This window comes from Filicampus tigris, chromosome 16, assembly GCF_054856515.1.
Source record: "Filicampus tigris isolate MCC_2025a chromosome 16, RoL_Ftig_1.0, whole genome shotgun sequence".
In the NCBI taxonomy this organism is placed as follows: Eukaryota; Metazoa; Chordata; class Actinopteri; order Syngnathiformes; family Syngnathidae; genus Filicampus; species Filicampus tigris.
In genome coordinates, this window is record NC_141232.1 from 8321548 (window position 1) to 8346525 (window position 24978).

Genomic DNA, 24978 nt, shown 5'->3' on the forward strand with positions numbered 1-24978 from the left:
ATAAAGAATGCCTCAGCATTCCTCTGGCGTTTCCATGGCATTGTCACTGGTGGCAAAGCAGGTTAAGAGGTTTGTGGGAAAAAAAACAGCTTTTGATTCCCATCCTTGTCCGGCTAATGATGCCACTCGAACACGTTTGAATAGAGCCAATGAAAACACAGCGCCCCCCTGGGGGAAGACCAGACACTTTACGTAATAAGCGTACTATTTCTTAGCTGTAATTTTGTGATTAAAAAGTCACATTAGAAAGTAAAGGGAAAAAACAGTCCTATTTTCAGACAAAATAACGAACAATTATTCATAGGGCAAAGGCTGAGGGAGCAGTGTGTTAAAAGCATGATAAGATTGTAAAAGTCGGAAATTTGAATTTGAACTTTGTTGAAAGTATTCCCAAATACGGGAGTACAAACTTTTTTTTCCATTATAAGGCTCAATTACAAATAAGTCAGTAAATAAACATCAGCACATGTAAGAAAAAAATAAAATACAATTTTACAGTCATGAAAATGTTGCCATATATGTTTTTTTTCCAATCAGAAAAGGGCAAGCCAAGGAAGAGTTTTTCTGTAGCTTTTAAGATGAAGAAAGCACACATTATACATCAAGTTTTTTTTTTTTTTTTGCCTAATTATCATCGTTCTCGGGACACACACACACGAAAAAAGTCCTGCATATTTCTAAGGTTTTTCTTCCCCGTTCTGTGACTTTATTGTCGTAATATGACTATCAACAAAATGCAGTGACACTACTTGTGAGTAATGACTGGTTGGTTTTGTTTTGGAAATCCTTTTTTGCACTTTATTAGTGCGGTAATGTTCACCATAACTTTATACTTAGAGGGAAAAAAAAGAATAAAAAGGCCATTAAGTAAAATATTAGCATTAGAAACAAAAAGTTTTCTCGTAATTTATTATGTGACCTATTTACTCTTTTTTTGCTAGCGTTGTGGCCCTTATTTCAAAATTCAAGTCAAGTCCGATTTATTTACATAGCCCTGAATCACAAATAAGTCTCAAAGGGCTTTGCATGCATACAGTTGACAAATATTAACGACATCCCCTGATCATAGGTCCCTGTAATTTTGCTCTTTAAAATAGCTTTTTTTTTTTTTTTAAACATTTTTTCCAAGCCATATAAAATCATAGCCCAAAAAAGCACTCCCAGTGACAGATCACATCATCGTGATTGGAAACATTACTGAAATTTGACAAATGTTGAAACTGCAGTGACAGTAAGCCACGAAAAAAGGTTTCAATGGGTCTAAAAACAGGTGCTAACCCTCTGTTTAAAAATACGATCACAAATTAGTGACATGTCGTGGTAGCTAGAATTTGACATTTTCTTTCTCTTCCCTGCAGTGGTGAGGGTGGACGGCGGTCCCGAGCCCGTCACACCTCCGCCCAAAGTCTGAGGAAGAAGAGGAAGGCCACTTAAAATGGTGCTCCTTCATTCAAGAAAGCAGCAGGGGGGGGCCACATGGACTTGGAATTGGCCCCTAAGACTTGCCGTAGACAGACCTCTTCTTGACTCTTCATCCCTGCATGCGGAGTCTCATAGAACCACGTGCCTGGACTCTTAGCGTAACAACTTATGTAGATAAAGAAAAAGTGCATCTTAGCGAATACTCCACAACCTCATTTTCCCGACTAACTCCATTTTTTTTTCCCCCTGTCCACTCCGTGAGGATTTAGCCTTGAAACCCACCGGTGCCTGTAAGGTCCGACTCATGTCAGACTCACTTTTTGTTTTGGGAAAACATCCTGTCTTTGTTACGGAACCACGTCTGTTAACCTCCTGCAGGGGTCCAGTTTCATTTTTCAGTCACGCTGGCTCAGCAGGCTCTGGTTTTGCTGTCTCAACACATTGGCGAGCGAAGCCTTCAGATGCGCCGCGACGTAAGCAGTGACCCCGAACGCAGCGTCTTGCTTTAAATTAAATGGACTCTCGGAAGGTGAACTCGATACGTTCAAGGACTCCCTTTGACCTTTGTTCATTAAACTTTTTGAAATTGTGCACAGGCACGGTTATAGGTACACAAACCATGCTGCTAACCTTACATTGGATGAATCAGGATTTTGATCTTTTTGAAATTCCTTCTCCGTACATAAATACAAAACATAGGGACATGGCCATGTTGTGAATAGCAAAATCCAAAAATAATTGCCCCCTCCCCAAAAGGTTTATAATTGCCTGGCGAAGTGAGCGTTAGGCGTTACACATCACATCCTTGTTCCAGCTTTCCAATATTCACTTTCACAAAAACTCCATCTTACGCTAGCTGTAAAAAAGTTGTGGAAAAGTTGGCATATCGTAAAATTGGGTGGGAGTAATTAGCGTCCAGTGTTAAAACTATAAATCCAAGTCCCGGATTTCGGCTTTCACACATCCGTTGTCGTCTGATTCTAAAACCGAAGCTGGAAATTTCGAAGAAAATCCCTCGACTCCATAGTCCGGGTCGGTGCTTTTCACACAGAACAGAAATTCTGGGGCAAATCTGTAAATTCACTGCTTTCAGGCCAAACTGACACCTGGTCCCAGTTTCTGATATTCCCTTTCACACAGTCATGTTACAATTTGCCTTGACACAGGGAACATTTCGTAGTGTAACGGGCAGTGTGAAAGGGCTCACAAAACGCAGTTATGATTGGTGGCTGCCATCCACGTTTGATCGACAGGGATGAGGTGTGGCGGTCGTTTGTCCATTAGTGAGACGTGGTTACAGGCAGGTAGCAATTACTGCCCGGTTGCACCCACTCGTAAGGCGTGTGCGTGTGCGTGTGTGTGTGACATTCACAATGTCTTATCCACACTAACAGCTGCTGACATTTACTGAATGGATGCACTGATAGAAAGCACTTCACTTCACAGGCAACCTTTTATCACTTTAATGTTGACCCCCTTCAGTGACTTCTATAAATATCTTTTAAAGATCACAGATTAAAATGGCGTCATAAAAGGTAAGGCATTACGAATACATTTTTGGGTACTATGATATCCGTTTCAAGTCTCAGTAATGTACGTTATGATGCATTTTAAGGTGGCGGTGACCACGCATCGTCATTGGACTGGAGACGTTACTTCTCTAAGGCCAAAAAAATTGCCATTTTGAGGACTTTACTATACTCAAATATACCAGGCAAGCGGGTTTATCCTGGTTAAAATTTACAATTGGCTCAATGGCACCCGGCAGAGTTTTTTGAAAATCAAGCCGTGGAAGCCAATTTAACGTCGCAACATAAAAAAGACCGAAGGAGCCATGCCTGAAAAGATACAGAAAATCTGCCATTTTAGTTTGAAGAGGCCGCTTCAAGATGATTTTGGCCAATCGACTCGTCCTAGTGACATAGACTGGCAATGATAAAATGTGGCAATACATGGTAGCAAAGGTGCTGACTTGCTGTAAAATACAGAACTGTAGTAATAATTAAATTCTCAATGCAGACCCTGAATATGTTTTTACTAAGAAAATTGAAATTTGGTAGGCTCTTTTGTTTTGGCACAAAAAGGTCTCAAAAAGCCAAGCCTGAAAAGACACAGGAACTCTGCCATTTTGCCTTAAAGCGGCCATCTTAGGTTCATTTTGATATTATGGTCAAACTCATTATGGAGGTCCCACTCATTTCATTTGAACTTGTTTATAATTGTATTTAATGCCAAAGGTTGACTCAAAAGACTTCAAACTCCAAAAATGCTTTCACATATTATAACACACTTAGTGTTACTTAGCGCCTTTTCTTACTATCTCCCTTATACAGGTCTCCAAATACGAGACTAAGCATGCCGGCGTCAAGCTGCTTATTTGTCACTCCGAATTGAACTTTACTGTAAAACTGTCAATGCCCCCAAATAATTCAACATTGTATCTTCCAACCATATAATTTAATCCCACAAAAGTCTTCTATTTGAATGCGAAGCAAAGATATTAAAAACCCTCAAACCTCCTCTACTTTGGCACACACGGAGCAGCAACACATACAAACAGAGCATACAGCAATACTCACAAGCATAAAGACTTGGGGGCGCAAACAATGAATGGCAATATATCGTGGCAATACTGTTAAAAGTGTTATCCAGTACAGTATAACCAACCGTGAAATTGAGCTCTGAATAATGAGCCAACACAGAAGAGTGAGTCATTGAATGGGTCACATGGCCGCCAACACCTCCACGCAATTAACCCTCTGCTCCTTTATTTCTTATATGGACTTGTGATTCATGCATTGCTGTGGTCAAGTTGGAGGCTAGCAAGTAGCGGCCACGTGCACGCACGCGCACACACACGAGGCGAGGATATGAATCACACTCCTGTCGAGAGGCAGCGTGGGCGTGATTCACCCGCATCCTTGTGGCATTCAAGCAGAAGCTGTCACAATGTTGAGTGGAGAGCTCAGCTCGGGGGAAAAAAAAAATAATAATAATAACGCTGCCGCCGAAAGCTTCAAAATAAACCATAATCTGTCTGTGGCTGCTTGTGGAGTACAAATGTGAATAGAAATGGCAGCAGTAAGCAAATGAAATGAGCTACATTGTTGTACCATTTGAGTCAAGTTCTTCACCTTAATAAGGCAAACACCTGGATTCAAGAAAAATCCTAATTTAGTAAGGCATACATAATAAAATGTTTAAAACTTTAAAATTTTTTAGGTCTTCTCACTTTGCCTGCCTGTCTGCAAAATTCTGCAAAACTTAGTTGAAGGTAGTTTTTGAGCATTCCTGTTAACCACAAAACACTCCACTGAGGCGATATTTATCTCTAAAATGGCATTCAATGTCCAAATATGTTAAAATCCTACATTGACCCTTCTTGTCAAGATCCGTAACAATTTTTTTTTTTACATCTCCTTCCTAAAGCCGTTTCCACGTATTTCTGCTAAAAACATAAAAACAATACGACACAGCTATTTGTGGAGTGTGAAAGTTTAAGATATTTTTTGTGGGCAATGCCATCTCCTGAAGGTTCTCTCCAATCATCCAAAACCACAGCCCTATCTTTGCATCAAAATCCATTCAGAAAAACCTTAATCTTGGATGGAAAACCACCAAACAATGTAATTTGGTAAGGAAAATGCCCAAAACTTTAAAAAACGTTTTATCCAGAGCCGCAGCCAAATTTGACAATCGACAGTCAAACAATGCAATTTGATAAGGAAAATAAATGTCCATCCATTATCCATCCATTATCTATAGCGCTTGTCCTCACAAGGGTCGCGTGGCGTGCTGGAGCCTATCCCAGCTGTCTTCGGGGCAGGAAAATAAACGTCCGCACCAAATTTTTACATCCTCGCCAAACTTCGCAATAATCACAAAACTCATCACTCAGCTCATCGCTAATGCTAGGTGACATTTTACATTGCATTAAAAGTGTGAATTTTATGCCACTAATGCTTTTCATGTCTTTGTGTTACACATTTTTCTTGTTTAATTCTTTTTGAAGCACTTATTAGACTATCGCACTCAAAGAGTCGCACCGTAGTGCCTGCGAGCTTTGTCTTTTGTAGTTTTTTTTCCCCCTTTTGTTCTGAATGTGCATTTTGTTTACATGGCTGGGAGTAAATAGAATGTGTCATGTGACTCTTCACTGTGATTGTCTCCCATAGTACAGTATTATAATTATTACAATGACCACAAAGGGATATTTGTCACCGTACTGACACACTAATAATGTACAATGCTTTGTGTAAATGTGAATTTCTTAGAGTTGATATAAAATACAAAAACAAATGTACAAAGTGTGCTCATGAAATGATCTAGAATAAATAAAAAAAAAAAAAGAAGAGGTTCTTGCATAATGAGTCTGCTGTATTTTTGTTGAAAGAGAAAAGTCAAGCCAACAGTGGGACGAAAACGCCATACTAGCATTTTTTCCCCCGTCTCGGCTTTTTGGGAAAATTCCCACAACCTCCGAGAGAGTCCGATGGGCCAAACCGCAGTTGAAACGACAAACACGTGTTTAAAAGCCCAAAATATTAGAAACAGCTCTCAGTACAAAGCAATGATGATCATTAAACAATGCAGAGGTCCTTAATGTGTGGTGGGCAAAATTCTGGATTTTACCACAAATCTCACCTCTGAAGTCGTGCAAAACATCACAATTCGAAACTTTTGATCCGACAAAGATGATTCACTTGAATAGACTGAAATGAGTTACCACACGACGGTTCGGTATGAATCGGATCGTTGACAAAAGTTAGCAAACTCATTGAAACACTGTGGACTCAGATGATTCGGGTGAATCGGGAGATGGATTCAGAGTATCACACAGTCATTCAGTTGAATCGGGTGACTGACTCGAGTTACTGGACACAACAACACTGCAGACTCAGATGAATTGAGTCAATAAATTCCCAGGAAACACCGCTAACTCAGTTGACTTGTTTGAGTTTGCAGACTCACAGAAACACCGTGGAGTCTGATGATTCAGTTGATGCGGGGGACTGACTCAAGTTTTGGGGACTCGTGGTAAAAGGCTGACTTGGATTATTCTGTTGAATCGGGTGACCGACTCGAGTTAGCGGATGATGATTCGGCAAATTGGGTGAGGGATTTCAGTTAGCAAACTGAGCACAACTCAAGTTAACGGACAAACAGTATAACGTCTGACTCAGATCACTCAGTTAAATCGTGTAACCGGCTCAAGTCATTGGACTCATTGAAACACCACCGACTCATATGATCTGGTTCACCGACGTGAGTTACTAGACTACCCGAAAACACGACTGACTCAGATGACTCAGTTGACTCATTTGAGTTAGCCGACCCCAAGAAACCGTGCGGTTCAGATAATTCAGTCGTCTGAGTTAGCGTATTCACAAAAAACACAGTTGAGACAGATTAGAGCGAATTACAGTTTTGAGAAGATGAAAAGTCTGATGCTATTCTTCATCCTTGACATGTTTTCACCAAATGATGTCACACATTTCATAGCGAAACCTGATAAGTGTTTTAATTTCAAGAATAAAGACTACAAATAACATGTTTTCTTTAAAACAATCCCATCCTTCTTGACATAATTATGGACGATACACATGGTCAAAGCATGTGTCAAGTTAGGGGACGGCAAATGGTTTCAATCAAGATGATCAAGACTTATAACAAGATGTCCTTCATCACATTGAGTCAGCATAATCCACCTCCACACACACTACATTCTTCTCACTGTGGCAACACAGAACCTACCCGGTTGCAGATGTTTGGTCCAGTCCAAGATGTCCCGTACATGTTGAACCTGATCCCCCCTCCCCCGTCCAAATGGGAATGATATAAAAGCCTAGCTAGCACAACACACACTTTGTGTCCATACACGTGCACGCAATGTGAGCAAGAGCGTGTAGTTCAGGTATAGTACGTAGGTGAGAGTATATTATAGGGATTGTGGCGTGGAGCAATACATCAACACCAGATATTGTTGTGCCAATGTATGATTTGAATGGTGATGTGTGAAAAGCTTTATCATTATAGAAATATGTTATAATTTCAAGATAAAATAGGTTTTATGGTAAAAGTAGGACTATTTTTGTCATCAGATGTATGATTTAGGGTGCGAGTGAAAGTTTAGTCGGAATCGCCGACGGACGCCCGTTTGAAATTAGACGCGGACTGTGGCCTATATTATATAAAAAAAATTTAAACCCGAAAAAAAACGGCGAATGACGGACGACAGAAGGGTAACCATGCTGCAGACGGATGATGAATAATGGACGCTCAATTTGTAGTAAAATTCCCACAAAGTTATCGTAAATTATTGGAATACGGGGATAGGCTCCAGCACCCCCGCGACCATCGTGACGATAAGTGGTTTGGATAATGGATGGATGGATGGATGGTATGATTTTGTCAATGTCTTATTTTCAAGAAAACGGCATCGCGTCACTAGGTCTTTGTGAAGCAGTATGTGGCTCATTACCCGTTACAACTAAACAACTGGTTTTGTGATCACGATGCGCATCTAAAAATATCGACACATAATCAGCGCGGGGTTGTACACGAGAAAACTAAATGTGAGCTCGGAGAAAGAAAGAGCAACAGGCGTGATGGCGACCAGCTGTGTGAAGCGCTGTCACACTTGAAGCGTGCTCTACAACAACAATCACACATGCTTTCATTTAGCGCGTTGACCTGCCTGCGCACCGACGCGCAGAAAATTACTTTTTTTGGGTAAACACGAGCCTCTTGTATCCTAAAGTATTCCCATCTTTGGACAAAGCCATTTAGCAGCTGCAGAGAGAACCCTGAGGGAAACCCTTGCCACGCTGCAACATATCAGACAATTGAGCAAAATGTGGTCAACTACTTTTACATTGTTGTAGCTCGTGGGAACGTAAACATGGACGCACACAACATTTCAGAGCCACCACTTTTTGGGGGAAAAATATTAAGCAAAGTTGGCGGCATATTACAATTCATGTTAGGTTTAACTGGAACTCAAATGTATAGTAGTTTCCTGGAACACAAATATAGACAAACAATATTGTGGAGTGACCGCGTGTCAAGGTCAATGCTATTTTTGTAATATTTGAAAAAAAATATGATTGGGCTGTATAGTACACTTTGTATAATGTATGGTGTAGCACTCAGGAAAGCAAATATTGACATAGGCAACACTGTGGCGTGACCACGTGTCAAAGTCAATGCTTTTTGGCGATAATATGAAACAACATTACATGTTAATCACAATTTATTTAAAGTTTAATTGGAACCATAAGTAGAGTAGCTCCCTGGAACATAAACATAGACAAACAACATTGTGGAGTGACCACATCTCATGGTCAATGTTTTGTGATAATATCAAATAATGTTAGCTGTATACTACACTTCATGTCAAGTGGAACTGTAAACCGAAAAGTGACATAGTTCTGCGCAATATTAATATGGACGCACACAACATAATGGAGCCACCATATGTCAGAGTCAATGTTTTTTTCTTTCAAGTGGCATTAAACAAATTTGGTAGCATTTTACTATTTATGGCACATGGATATGGAAACTACAGTGTAAGTGGCATACATCCCACCGCATAAACATGGACACAAACAACAGTGTGGCGCAACTGCCAACTACCAGCACAATCATAAACATATTGCTAACTCAGTATCTCTGTTATTAATTTTTTGGGTGTACATAATGACTCTCGCACTGTGCGGTTGTACCTAATAAAGTGTCCAGCGAGTATATGCCACACTCAAATCCTTTAGATGTGGACGTTTAGTACGTATTTATGATGAGTGGGTGATTAATGTCTTTTGGCGTTTTAGGCACAAAACTTCACCGCTGAGAGAATGCTGGAGTGGTTATAAAGCATTACAGATGACCCATGCTGATGTATTCATTGGAAACAGATGACATGAACCACATACACATACTTTAATTCATAGTCTCAAATGACTATGCGGACGACCGTGGATTTTTTTTCTACCCCGGGGTAGATTAGGATATTTGACTGTGCGGATAACTGTATAGTTTAATACAAGGCCTGCATTATCTGGCAAAGTTTTTAATTCTGAGGGTATGTGGATAATTGCATAGCGTTGTAATTGCATTATCTTTTTGCTAATGAGGCACCCGCATGACTAATAACATTGTAGCATTATTTCGGGACTGCATTTATTTGGGTTGATTTTAGTTTTTGAGGGATTCAACTGACGATGTGAACGACCACAGACATTCTACAGCTGGAGTATTAGTGCTCCCAGTATGGATCCTTGTGGTATCCCGACATCAAGTCCGCTTTAGGAATACTTTTGATGTCTGTTTAAATAACTTTAACATTGTTTTGTGTCTTCTTGTCCTCTGTAAATGCAGTTTTACACAACAATCCTCCATATAAAAGTGGTTGAAAGAGCCTGCTGGAATGCTTATGGACAGTTTGTTTGTCATGGCTGCCCTTCCTTTGCACTTGAAAAAACACAATCTCGCTTGGCTAAATCATCAGTTTCCTTCAGACTGCATTGATCCCATAATGAAACCTTTTCGAAAAAGGCAGACATCTGGATTTGTGCTTGCTCGTCAAATCAAAGTCAAATGTTTGCTGTTTTGCTTAACAAGCCAGGCATTTATTGTGCTAAACCGATAGTCATTTGCCTCCCATCACCCCCACCAACTTGTCAATCTTACTTCTTTTCTGCCAGGAGGCCTCCCTTATCCTGACTTATAGCGACTCAGGGGGTGTTTGCCCAAAATGTACTGTCACTGAAACAAAGACCCATCTGCGTTGTTGATGTGACCTCATTAGAAACAGCACACAAGCGCATGTTAGCAATATCGCTAGGCTTTGTTCATTAGTGGTTGCTGACCCGAGGCCTCTTGAAAACTAAACTATTAAAAACATACTCAGCAGGGAGGGCGCTTCGCGATATCTACACGGCGCGTAGCGTGGAGCCACTTAAAGAGGATGCGGCTTTGATTGATTCCTACTTTGCAGCATCAATTTGCTCAGGAGCAGCCATTAGTCAAAATGCCATACAGACCAGCCGGAACACTTGTAACGGATAATTACTGCGGGACAAAAACCGCGTTTCCATATTGTTGCCGAGATATTTCATGTCACTCTGCGCCCCCAATCCTCTGCTGACGACTTGCTGTTTGCTGACTCTTCTTAACGAGATAAAGTGGTGATTAAAGCTGAGGCAGACTGTGGGATCCATTAGACAAACAACAGAACATGATAGCCCACATAAAACTTTGAAAGAAACTCGTCTCACTTTTAGAAGTAAATATTTTGTATTCTGGTGATTTTTTTTGTGTGCGCGTGTGTTATGTGGCAAAATGCTGCGTTTCATCTTTCTAAATGCCTATAGTGTACATTGCTGATCCAGCGAGTCTCGAAAGACCTTCCAGAGGACCCAAAATGCTGCTGCTCAACTGCTGACTACAACGTTTCACTAACTTTTCACTAATTCAAACAATAACTCCTACAAAAAAAAAAGTAAAAAGTCTGCCAGAACGTAGCTATTGTGGAAATAATGCTAACTTATTTCTATCCAAAAATGTTGCTATTCAAAAATTTGGAGTACTGGTTAGTGGTTACCTAGCTTTACAGTAAGGTGGTACTAAGACTAAAACCTTTGGGAGTCATGACCAAGTGTCTCAGTCACAACACCGCAAAGGTTGCAGTCATTACGGTGGTGGAGGTGGGTTAGCAAGACATGAATTAAATTATACGTTGTTTTACCAAAGTGCTTCGCCTTATTATCCAAAATAGCAGATCAGTGTTGATCTTCATGGAAAGTCCCGAGTATGGCTAGTCCGAGACAAGACCAGGACTCTTGGGAGTCGAATCCAAGACAAGCCCAAGACCTTCAAACTGTGGTTTTTGGTCTCAATTATTACAACACTGAGTAAAGACCCTCAAGTGAATCCAGAATTTTACCTCTCCGGAGCTAAGTAGAACTAATCGAGCATCTTTTTTCTAGTACTGCACTAGCTTCACTGGTAAGCAGAAGTAAATGGATGTCTGGATAAGGATCCATTGGATCCATTGGGGCCAAAACGCTATGTCTTAAGTGAAGATCAGAATACGAAGACCATATTACTCCAGTGCCAGCGTTGATTGAAAGTGGGAGAAGATGAATGGACGGATCATTGGAGATTTGGTCCATTGAGTGACAAACGACCCTATCTGACAAAAACTAGGACAAAATACTTTTCATGTGATTACTTGCTTGTAAAATGGAGAAAATGGAGAAATGGATGAGAGATCCGTTTAATCTAGAAGGTCCAAAATGCTTCTGCTTGAGTCCTGACCACAACTCAACAGATCATATTTCTCTGCACTTACATTCTTAATCCTTGGACCTGTACAAGGCCATTTGTTTGTCGCCTTATTGCACCTGTATGTTCATTCATGTACATTTCAAACGCAAACATCTGCCTGAGCACAGTCTATGCTTACAGGATATGGCAAATTTGACCCAGTGGGGGGGACGTCCACAAACTTGAGACGACCCCCGAAAGAAAACAGGGGTGACTCCAGAGTCATCAATCAAAGCTTCGGCTATGAAGATGTGGGAGACTGCAAAAAGCTGACATAAAAGTCATTATAAGCCGGTTTCCCGGCCCACAAAGCAAGTGGCTGCTCACCACATGCTGACAAGTGCGGCTCAGATCTCAGGTAACGTTTTGGAGCTCAAGGAACTGGACACAGAAGATAATACAGAGTCGCGGTGGAGTGTGTCATGTTAACTCCCACAAGGAATCATCCATCAAGCCTTGGAAAAAAGGTCAGACAGCCACTAATTAGGCTTGAAAGCTAATCCGACCTGGCGGAATCACACTGTGGGTGAATTGGTCGAATCTTTTTCTTTTTCTGTCACTTCTTCTGGTGTTCCTTCATGAATGCGCGGCCTGACTTCCCTGCATGAGGCCATTAACGAGGCTATCTGCCGGGGGAAGTTAGCTTGCCTCGCCCGTCTCTGCTACTGAGAGGTTTTCCCGGAGTGAGCAACCGAGAGAACGGCGACCTGCAGGGAGCTGACTGGCCAAAGGATGGCATTCGAATAATATGACTAACAATCTGATTGGATGTGTAGTCAAATCCTTTGAGGCAATGCCAATTTTGGTCTTTCTTTTGAATCAACTGAAAAGCTGTATGATTAAGACAGCTAAAACTAATGATAACAAAAAAAAACAAAAAAGATTTTGATATAGCACACGGTGGCTTTTTTCTTCTTTCATGACCAGAATTTTAATCTTACTGAAAAGTCCAATATTTCCGATATGCCTTTCTGTAGCTCGCCTGTCCCGAATGAGAACCCAATTTGGATGCTCTTAAGACTGCTGAAAGAAAGGGAATAATAAGAAAAACTAGAAAATGAAAATGTTGTGCTGGAAAGAGTAATAATAAGAGGAACCTACTCTCTTCAGTTAATTTGATTCTATTTGAAATCCATATCCGAACAGCTCACCTGCCTTGAACAAGATGCTTGTTTTTATGCCACGTAAAGCCTTTGAGTGTTTACACACAAAAAACACAAAGAACCCATTTTGCATCCTTTTTTTTCCACTTCAGATTCTCGACCGTCATCATTCATTTTTGTCCGCCATTTTATTTTGTATTTTCATTCAATTTCCGCACATCTGACCGCAGGTTGTGCAGCCAACCTTTGCAATTCAATTTTCCATGGCGAACAAAACCCTGGTCTTGGATGCCAAACGCCTTTGGGGAATACAAGTGGAAGCTGAGCTTTCTTTCCGGAGATTTACAAAAATTTGCAAGTTAATAATAATCCAGAAACAGGCCTGATAATCATTCGAAATGAGCAGATGCAGCCTGGCTGGTCGGATGCTACTAAACCTTAATAGCGTTGGGACGGTCCATTGTCCGTGTGATCAATAGGGTTCATAACAAGCTTTACACTCAGGGGTCTTGTTTCCGCCGCATTGAAGTTTATTGGGAGCCATTAGAACAAGAGGGAAAAAAACCCAACATAAACACTGGTGGATTTTTATGGTTGGAGTTAAACTAGCACTTTGAATCAACAACAACACACAGCAGGAAATTGATGTCGAAAAAAGGGTTTGGACGTCAGGGATGACAAAAATAAGTTGAGCTGCAATTTGTTGTCCTCTGTAAGCCAACCCTTAAAAAGTGTCTGATTTGTGGCTAATGTCAGGCCTCATGCCGTTTTTTATGCTCCACCACTGCAGGGTTTGGCGCAGAGCATAATTTGGTTTTAGATAAAAACTCATAAAAAAGGATGATAAACAGATTGTCCGCTGCAGCGGATCCAGACCGAGAAGCATTTCTACATGGACCTTGACCGATTTGAGTCTTTTGACACATACTTGTAATTTGTGTAACTTCTGGGGATTTACGAGTTATTTATTTTAACCTGAGCAACTTTTGGGGGATTTACACTAGACATGTTTTAACAAGTGCAACTTTTGTCGAATTTACAGCAGTCTTATTTGAATACGCACATTCTTTGTTGGAATTACAGTAGTTCTATTTAAACCTAAGCAACCTTTGGCGGCTTTATGCTAGTTGTATTTTAACCTGTGCATATTGTTGGAAGATAGTCTCACGTCAACCTGTGCAACTTTAAAAAAAATATATATATTTTTTTTAACAGTAAAGTCTTATTTTAGCCTGTGCAATTTTGTTGGGATTTATGGTTGTTTTACTTTAACCTGTGCATATTTAGAGAGACTGAAGATAATCTCAGTTAAACCTGAGCAAATTTGGGGGGATTCATGGTTGTCAGGTTTTACCCTCACAATTTTGTGGGATTTTCAGTAGTCATAATTTTAAAATCTTGGTGGAATTTTCAGAGGACTCATTTGAAGCTGTAGAACTTGTGCAGTATACAAAGTGACCTTCACGTGAGTCACCCTCAGCTTCATTAATCCACTCCCGGCCTTTTCATTATCCATGTGATTTATGGCTTTGCTCAGGCAGTCACTCGAGCATTCTCGCGGGTCGAGGGGCGATTCACAAGCGCTGTGTGGCATGAGTACCGAGGCTTTCGGCTCATTCATGAGAGGTTGCCTGCCCGCTAGGAGGCCATCCCTTGATTAAATGTACAATGACTAGATCATGTCTTCATAATACAGTATTTATATTCCCTCAAAATGACAGTCGAAGAGGCTCTTTGTATACATGAAATGTTCTACAGTATAGAAGGTAAAAAAAATAAAAAAAATGGCTGTGTTATCCTCTGCATAGAACAGCTGATATTAGTGCTGCACTGAGGAGTTGACAGGGGAGTTGAGACATCTCAATGAACAGTATATCCATAAGTCTGTTTTAAACTTTCTGCAGGTGGCCAACGCGAGCACACCAGAAGGAGCAGCACAATAGCACAATCGCCATTTAATTGATGCAGTGTGCTCAACAAGTTCTTCGTAATTCCTTTTAATTACGTCATTACTGTCCGTTTTTATAAAGTACTATATTCTGAAGCGCGAATTTTCTTCATTCAAACACATTGGACCCTTGCACACTTGCAGTTCAGCACCCTTTTGCCAATAGCTGTAGTTACATTACATTAGATAGATACAATATAGATATAGATACAATAGATCAACAGACATAACTGGTAAACAGTAGATATTGTAGATAGATCCTTAATTGGGCATGTGTGCAGGATTTGAGTGTATATTTTGCAGACTGTAATCCCATCAAGTATTATGTGTGTGTCTCAAATATTTTACAATGATGAGATGGCTTGCCTCAGTAAGTAAATGTGTGTATGCAATCTTTACATGTGTCTCTCTTAAAGTTTTAAAACGTGTAGATGCGCTTTCACTGAGGAAATTCACACAGGTGCTCTCGTAAAAAAAAAGAAGACTACCAGGCAGCTGCGGCGTCTGCTCGTTGACCTCGCTCGCCGGCGCCTCCATTAGCCAGAACACCGCGCTGTGATTTCATTACATCAGACCTAATTGTGTGCGCGCCAGGGCGGAGTGGATGGTAGGGCTTTTACATGCTGGATTTAGAAAAACAACAAGGCTCCCTGAGTGCACGGATGCCAGACACCAACATTCGAGGAGGACATAAATCACAATGTTCTGCGCCTTACAAATGTACATTGGTGCAAATATTAGTAGAGGTGCGCATAAATCCGAGCACACTCCTCTCACACATAATTCGGAATTGACCGCACAGACTCCTCCCTCTCCATGCTGTCATCTAAATACGCAAAATGTTATAAACAAGGCCTGCCGGGGGGAAATTCCTCACTCTGTATAATCAAACAAACAGCTTATCAAGCCAAAAGTGACAAATCAAAAAGGAGGAAGTCACAAAATTTGATTTGGAGATGCTGGTAAATGAAGTCCGAGTCCCGAAAAACGTATTTTTGCCACACTGTCCTCTGGACTTAACAACAAGCGAAAGAGAATATCCACTCATCCAATTCCAATGACCTGCGTGTGTTAATTACATCTCTCATGTGAGAAATGACCTTTTTCACATTATTAGTGGTTTCCCAGAAATGCGATTACAATCACAGATAATTAAAATCATATATTCTAATTAAAATACACAATAGGCTCTCTGGACAAAGCATACGGCAGGCACAGATTGCTCATTGTGCAACGACTACCACAATAATAAAATCACAATAGCATGAATGTAATGTAATTTTTGAAGTAGCCTCCACTGCCAACGGCTCTAATTTAAAGCGATATAAACATCCGTACGGCAGCCATGCGGTGGACGTGGATCACCGCAAATTCCCGTGCTGATTTCACTCGTGATACATTTGAACGTGAGCACGTAAAGGTGCATACGCCACTTTTTTGTGCCTCTGCACCCTTTGCACATGAGGGCCCAGGAGATCTGAGCTCCGCGCCAACAAAAAAAAAAAAAAAGGAGTTACATAAACACAAGGCTTGCTTTTAAAACGTAGCACGTGTGATGACTTTTGACAATCAAAGTAGCGATGATATCACGGATCAGACACACTGAATACTTCTAAGCTGACAGAACAAAAAAAGTGACGATTTGGAAGTCATTATCTGTTTTCCGGTCTCCAAAATGTACCGTTTCACATCTTTCCACAAAACAAGCCACGTGGTGTGGGACACATCAGGAACGCTGGCTGGGACCACAGAACAGAATAAGGTTGGACGCAGTGTCATCCATTTGGATGGTATTTTTATTATCGTCATCTTGATCCCTAAACTAATAGAAGGTTAGATGAAGCTTCCCTTTTGCTTCACTTGAAATCTGCATTTAGTGTCCTAACCCGGCATGCTAAATAAAGACGTAGAGTTCATGTTGTCTTGAGTTACAATACCAGGCGGGCAGACGGCGAGGAAGGGGGCGGAAGCGTGTGCTGTAAATCAGCCGTATAATTTAATCAGCTTGTGTTTGATTAACAAGGCAGTACATCAATCGGCGGTAGCCTCTGCCGCTGGCCGCCTGGGCGGGGGTCTGATACAATAGACGGGGGGTCATAAATCATACAACATTCATTTTAGTTTTGTGACCATTACAAAAAAAAAAAAGAAAAACAATACATCAGACTGTGGAAGAAAGGTTAATATTGTCTATAACTGCAACTTTGAGTGATTGAAGATTATTCCTGGTCATTTTTATTCCTATTGTGCAAATTGACCTATAGCATGAATAACTGGCAAGAGGACGAATCACATTGATTATATTACAATGCATCACAGCACATTTTGACTGTGGATTACTTTTACTTTCTATTCCTGGTAAGAGGAGGGATCACATATGATAGCACATTGCTTTTTTTTTGCGGATTAGTCATCGTGTTTATTTTCAGTGTGCGCGAAGGTGGCTATTAAGAAGTCGACTTTTTTTTTTACTCATTGGATTATTTCTAGTGTTTCCGTTTATTTCTATTGTGCAAGGTGGGGGTTGTCACAAAGAAATCATCACAAAAATTGCACCAAAAAATGTCTCCGTTGCTCTCGCACATGTGCTCATACGTGACCCCGCGTCCCATGGATTTTTTTTTTTTTTTTTTTTTTTTTTGGAACTGTGCGGTTTGTTTCTACTGATTGCAATCGTCTGCTTTCATGCTTGCCGGTGTCTTTGTGCCTGCAAGACAATGTCTGGCAGGTATCCAGGCAAAGCAGCTGCTTGGGCTCTGCTGCTTTTCCAATTCCAATAAATATTTTTTCTATTGTACCAGAGGTGAGGCAGAGGATCGACCGCCGCGCCAGTTGAAAGACCCGCGGTGAGCCTCGCGTCAGCGGCTAGCTGCGAATCTATCAAAGGCCAATCTTGGGGCCCTGATTTGACGTTTACGACGCGGAAAGTATTTGATTGAAATAACACGTGGAGAGATTTTAATCGCAATTGCTTTTGTGTGGCCGGTTGTGTTCAAGTCTTCAGAGGGCGCCGATTCACCTTTTACTGCCATGCACACTTACCTTAATAGGACATGTCCTTGCCTATTATATACACTCCACTTCAATACACTTCGATGCACTTCATTTATTTTACTCGCATTGCAGCGTTTACAAGCGGCACGTGTCCCAAACACAAGAGCAAGAATCCTATTGATTTCAAAGATATGCATGCATAAGAAGGCTGAGGTAGTTTAAGTCCGAATCGAGGCCGATAGCTAACACATTCAGTGAACTAACACATTTTTTAAAACTTCATCTGAAATTTTCCTACGTCGCAGCCAAAATCCATCCATCCATCCATCCATTATCTGTACCGCTTCTCCTCACAAGGGTCGCGGGGCGTGCTGGAGCCTATCCCAGCTGTCTTTGGGCAGTAGGCGGGGGACACCCTGAACTGGTTGCCAGCCAATCGCAGGGCACACAGAGACAAACATCCGCACTCACAATCACACCTAGGGGCAATTTAGAGTATCCAATCAACTTAAGCCAAAATCCAATTGATTTGAAATCATACCCCACATAAGATGGCTTAAGTATCTGATATTAAGCATGCTGGTAAGTATTAAGTTCTTCCTTTCAGTGCTCTACCAGTTTCGGCTCAAACATGTACTTGTGTGTAGGCATGGGAAAGAAGCTAGACTACCCATTTAGATTGGCAGTTGACAGCTGAGTGGGGCTGTTTGGCATGTAAGAAGACATTTATCTTCACTTTACAGGTACTTTAAATAAGACCGTGTTATTGATTTTGAATTTGAAAATGAATTTCAATACATTTTCAATCTCAAATGCAGCCGCAGGCATTTTTGTTTCAATTTCAGTTTTTCTCAATGCCATATGACTTGACAATCCTTTTGGGGAATTTTCCTGAATGCTCATGTGCCAACTCCAGGCTGCTTTCCCCCACTTCTCCAAAAAGAAGAAAGAAAAAAAAAAAAAAGAAAAAAAAAACTCCCACGTGGATGCGAGATGATTTACACAGACATTTCACACTTTTGCAGCAAGGAAAAAAAAACCTTTTTGTGGCGGGAGGCCTCAGAATGAAGTAAACGTCAGGAAAAAAAAATTAATCGCACGACAGCTGCACCAGACGTCTGACTGACAGTTCATAAAAGTACAATAAAAAATGGTAGTAGTAAAGTAAATGGTAGTAAGAGTAACAGATTCTCAGTATGATAAGACCTTCTATATCCCCCACCTTCCAAAAAATCTAATCGCGAGGACACAAACACAATTAGGGGCAGAATTCAATTCACCCCGTAAGAGGCACTCTGGAGGGTGCAGGAATCCAGGAAAGGCAAAACACTTCAACAGCTGATGGAGAGGAGCAAAGGTGCTGTCTGCGGGAATTATGGTCACGGAACGGCGTCCAATGGATAGATGGAAGAGTGGGGGGGGGGGGATTTATGGAGACACTCAAAAGAATGGGATCGATGGAGGTGAGGAGGGTCGTGGAGGTAGGGATTTAGCAGACGTGAACCAATCAGGATCACCCAACAAAGAGATCAATACGACTTTAACCTCATCCCTGTCACTGGATCCACCAGCACAGTTTACGGATTATTCATAATTGCATTCGTGATACCTTGAAAATTGGATTACCTTTGACTTTGGAGTCATCTTACATGTTTTAATTGATGATTTATTTTACCGTCTTCTTTCTTCAGATCTGCCAGCATTGTTTCCTAAAACGGAATATTTCCCACATTGTTGTATTCAATTGAATTATAATGCATATTTCTTTATTTCTTTTCATGGAATAAATCTCAGAATTGAAGTTGTAAATATATGACAGTGTTTCTGCAGCAGAAAAGGCCTCGCCAGCCACTGATACTGCAACATATCGAAAAATGATAAAACAACGTAATTGATTGTAAGCCATAAATGGTTAGCGTTAGAGTGTTACTTTTCTAAGTTATTCCTGACAGTAATAATAAATGCTTCATCAGCAAATTAACAACAAACCAGTTGAAGCTGCAAGTCAATTAGAATCTGACACGCGTCAAAAGTTGTAAAACAAACTTATAATTCACATTTATCAATCAATCACATTTTATTTATATAGCACTTTTCATACATAAAAATGCAACTCAAAGTGCTTTAAAACATTCAAAGCAAAACATAGAATTATCTTCAATCAAAAGAAAAGATAAATTATTTAAAAGTTGTTGAAAGCCAAACTAAAAAGGTGTGTCTTGAGCTTCCTCTTAAAAATATCAACAGTCTCTGCAGACCTGACATCCTCTGGCAGGCTATTCCAAAGGTGAGGACCAAAATGGCTGAATGCAGCCTCGCCATGCATTTTGGTCCTCACCCTTGGAATAAATAAAAGGCCGGCGCCAGAGGACCTCAGGATCCGCGAGGGCTGGTATGATAAAAGCAAATCAGATAAATAAGATGGCCCAAGACCATTAACACATTTATAAACTAATAAAAGTACTTTAAAATCGATCCTGAAACACACAGGGAGCCAATGCAGCAATTTCAAAACTGGCGTAATGTGCTCCCGCCCTCTGGTTCTCGTCAGCACCCGAGCGGCTGAATTCTGCAGTAGTTGCAGTGGTGAAATGCTCTTTTTCGGGAGGCCAGAGAGCAGGGCATTACAGTAATCTAAACGACAGGAAATAAAGGCATGCATCAGCACTTCCGTGTTAGCCTGAGAGAGAAACGGGCGGACTCTGGCGATATTCTTAAGGTGATAAAAACCAATCTTGGTTACATTTTTAATATGAGGAATAAAACTGAGCTCAGAGTCAAAAATGACGCCAAGGTTCTTCACACAGTGTGAGGGATTAAAAATGTGTAGTTTTGGTAAAAGCTTCTCTCTCTGACCTTCGGGACCGATAACTAAGACCTCAGTCTTGTCCTCATTGAGCTGTAGGAAATTATCTGCCATCCATGACTTGATATCTAAAATGCAATTTAAAAGGGTATCAATGGGTCCTGTGTCATTCACAATAAAGCCAAGATTACACACAAAACCGCCACAGTTAGCTCCAAGTGCTGATTCGGGCTTGTTCATCCAAAAATAACATTTCCAAAATGTCCGTTGATGCACTACACTCATCTTACGTACTCAAAGTATGTCATTAAAATAAAGTCGCCATTTGTCAAGTGTTTCCAAATGTGTCGTATAACATGGCGAGCAGCACACCGCCATGTCAGGAGCCCGCCCCCCCCACCCGCCGAATCATTCCAACCACTTTATGGATGCCACAGAGAATTCCAGGCGCCCCGACAGCGACAACGCAAGATTCCAATTCTCTTTTTTTGGTGCCTTTTAGAAGCTACGTTCACGTAATTGGCTTATTAAAAAAAGCGGCAGACATGCCAACCAACATGCAGCCTGTGGTTACGGCAGCCTCAGAGCTAAAAGGGCCACTCTAGCGCTCTTTGGACAATAGGCTGAACCAGCATAAAGATTTATGAGAACTGGAGTCTTCCATGGTTGGAAGGGACATTTCTCAGTCTTACAAAGTGATCATTTACATTGTTTGGTGAAGCAGCACGTGGCTCAATTTAAACGCCTAGTTCCAAGAAGCTACCCAAATAAAAAAGTTTGTTACCATGAGGTGGCTCCATATTAAGTACGATACAAATGTGTTTTTCACAAGGCATTACAAAGGCAACTCTTGGTGTGTATTACAGCGATGTCGAAAATATTGTCACAATATTTGCTTAATATAAAGTTCGCTGCTTGTGACTTGCCATGTGATCGGCAGTCTGGCTTCTCAGATTACCCCTGCTGTTTTCCTTCTTACCGGCAATACTGTTGACAAGTCAGCTCGCATTCATTTTCTCCTGAGGACTTCAAGTATTCAAAAAAAAAAAATCAAAAATATTGCTCACATTCACGTTTGAAAGCTTTTATCGAGTGTGACACTTCCTGGCGTCAAGAAGACCACCGACCACGGTTCAATGTACAAGATCATCTTAACCGAAACTTTCATTTGCAGGCCCTCCAGTAAACTGAAATATTGACCGTGCTTACATAACTTTAATACTGTGATAGATTACAGCGCATTCTTACTTACAAATTCAGGTTACATCACCACTGTTGGACTCAAACCACTTTTGTAAACTGAGCACACCCTGCATTGTCCTTTAGCGAGAATCCGTTTGAGTTGACTGCAAAGACCTTTACCTCCTCACGAGACCATTTTTTTGCGGGATTTATAGCTTATTTAGACAGGGGAACAGACACGTAAAGAGACCAATAAAGTGCAAAGTGTACCATTTCCTGCGTGAGAGGTCGGCGTCGGTAACATACGGCGTTCGTCAGCCAGGAGTTACCTGTCGAGAGCGTGTCATCGCTCTCTGGCATGCGTTTGGCAGCACCCGTTGCAAGACGGGGAGCGGCTGTCGCGGTGCCTTGAGGGGGTCAAGAGGAGGGGAGGGCGCTGACAGTTGGGGTTTCATTTGTCTTTTTCCGCTTTGCTCGTACGATTCTAGGTCAAAACAACCTGAGGAGACGGGAGTGAAATGTACAGAGCCTCTCCATTCCCGCCAGCCTGGCTTCATTACAGTCCCCGTAAATCTGAAATCCTTGTTTTGCACGCGGGCCGGCTTGGCAGGAGCGCTAACTCTTAAAGATGGTTCTGCGAAGGCCATTAGGAGGTGTGCCTGAGAACAGCCAGCCGATGCCTGGCCCACATCGGGCTCGGGCTAATTACTGGATTGCACTGGGCCCTGCTACTTTGGGTTTCAAGCCAGAACTGCCACTTCAAAGTAGGGCTCTAAACTTTGGATCGGGATTCAAACAAGAGTCGGGGCTTCAAGTCAGTGAGTCAAACCTTAGTTAAGGTTTCAAACTAAAGTTTCAAATCAAGATTTCAAGCCTGGTTTAAGGTTCCGAGCCTGTATTTTGACTTAAAGCAGCACTTAAAGCTCAAGTTTGTGTTTGAAATTAGTATTCCAAGCTTGGTTGAGGGGTTTCAAGCCAGGATAAACTTTTCAAAGAAGGGTCTCAAACTATGGTTAAGGTTTAAGACAGGTGTTTTAAGTCGGATTTTATTTTTTCAAAGAAGGGTGAGAGTTACAAATTTGATTTTCAGGCCAGTGTTAGGGTTTCGAAGTGGTGTGCCTGGCCTTACAAATGATAGTTTTAAGCCCACATGGTGATTTAAAATTAGGCTAAGTTATAGTGTAATGCATTCAAAGTAGGGTTTCAACCATGGTTAGGCTTTCAGGTTAGGAATTTCCTATTAGGACTTCAAGTAAGTGCATGCTTGGTCTAATTATTGGATTGAAGTGGGCTCCGCTGCTTTATCCCAAGTCAGAAGTTACAAGGTGTCGTTCCAACCCCCTGCCGCAATCTGTGGAAAGATTGCCACTTTCAAACAGAGCTGTTGTGCAACCCTCAAGTCCATTTATTCTGTGGGCGAGTCGCCACATTTCTACGATTGGCCTGTAAATCCGCTAATGATGGAGGGCAGCATGGTGGGCTCCGGAGAGGCTCTGCACCCGAGGACCACCGGCGAGCCTCAGCTGCCGGGAAGACTTTGTGGCGGTGACGGGTAGATGGCCTAGCGTCATTTGCACCTCTCGTCCCGAGCGGACGCCGGCGGGGGCAGCTGGCCGGCTGGCGACTGCTTACATCTCAGGCGCGAATATGCAATTTCAGTTGCCGTTTTTGGACTGGATGAACATCCCCGGAGATAGAGATCATCACACTGTCACTTAGCAAGGACGGAATCCAATTTCAGGAACACTCAGTAGAGCGCAAACCTCCGACAAAAGCCAGGTAGTGTTGAGTCTCTCCAAAATTGCTGCATTACAGATGTAACAGGCATTTATCCACCTGTCTCTTTCACACAAAACCCAACAAAGGGGGACATTGCTGCAGTCTTTGGGTGTACTTTACTTCCTGCAAACGGATCATTAGATACTTTCCACACGCACAAAACTGACATGAGTAAGAGTCAAGGGAAAAAGTTGGCTCGTTTTGATGGGCAGTGGCATTCCTTCCCCCTGGTGTGACATATAAAATTGGGTAGAAGCAGCAGTGAGTCTTGGGTGTTAAATCACACAAGTCTAGTCCTGGTTTTGCGGTTTTCCATTTCACACAGCCGCATCACCTCCGATATGACCTCGGAAGCTTGGAAATTTAAGGTCGCCTTCAACTTCCGATTCTTTGTTGGTATCGTTCATGCAGAATAATGAACAAGTCTGGAAAAACCTGGCTTTGACAATTAAATAGTTGGTTGTAGCAATTGAACGGTGACAGTTGCTTTCAAAGCAACAAAGTCGGAGAAGTGGGTGTTAAACTGGTGTTACTTTTACACAGCTGCCTCTGTAATGCTTCTGAAGAAGCCAGGTAATTTGCGGGCCGACTTCAACTCCCCATCTCATGTACAGTTCACACGGCAACAAGGGGAAAATAGTCTGGAAAAAGCTGCCTTAGACTGGCAGAGTGTGAAAGGGGCTACAGATACATCACTTTCTCCAAGTGTGACACAAACTATGTAACACCTCTAAAGACTAATTCAGAAGCCGGGAAATTTGAAATTCCTCCATTTCTGTTTCAGTGATCTATCACACAGGATAGTGAGAAAGGAAAAAGTTTGGAAAAAAAGGCGGCATTAACAGGCACCGTGTAAAGGGATATATATTCCTTCCTCCTTGTGTGAGGTATAAAATAGGTGTCAGACAGCGCAGATTGCTTGCAACGCAACAGGGCAGGGGAAGTGGCTGGGAGGTGTTAAACTCCACACTCCCAGTCCAGGCATTGCGCTCTTCCCCTTTTACACAGCCACCGGCAATCCTCTGATACTACATGATTTGCCAGAAATTTATGGGTCGACTTCAACCACCCAGCATTCCGTAAATGGTAACAACCAATCTCACAAAAAAGTGACACAGGAAAGACACTACTGCGCAGGTGAAGTGAGTTCCGGGTGTTGAACCTCTGTCCCGGCTTTGCGTGATTCCATTTCACAAAACCACCTCCATGCCTTCGATTCTAAATCGGAAGCGGTTTGACTCCAACCTATATTACGGGAAAGGTTGCACCTATCAAACAAAACAGCTACACGGAAAAGAGCCAAAAAACCTGCCGGTGGACAGACAGTGTGAAAGGTCAATAGATTCCTTCTAAATTCAGGTGAAATTATAACCTTAGGCTTTGTGCTTAGCTGAGGTATCAAGTTGATCAGCTTATTA

The 24978-nt window shown here is 41.6% G+C and overlaps 2 protein-coding genes across 3 annotated transcripts in view; one reads left to right on the forward strand and one right to left on the reverse strand.

Annotated features, from left to right (window-relative positions):
* The window catches only part of ngfra (nerve growth factor receptor a (TNFR superfamily, member 16)), a 29588-nt gene extending 23799 nt beyond the window's left edge, over positions 1-5789 (forward strand). Inside the window, exon 6 of the mRNA XM_086054774.1 lies at positions 1359-5789. Within this exon, the coding sequence (XP_085910900.1) occupies positions 1359-1411 (53 nt within the window). The 3' untranslated portion in view covers positions 1412-5789. The remainder of the gene's footprint in view (positions 1-1358) is intronic.
* The window catches only part of LOC147134504 (uncharacterized), a 229640-nt gene that overhangs the window by 35078 nt on the left and 169584 nt on the right, over positions 1-24978 (reverse strand). The gene's annotated exons all lie outside the window — the stretch shown is intronic.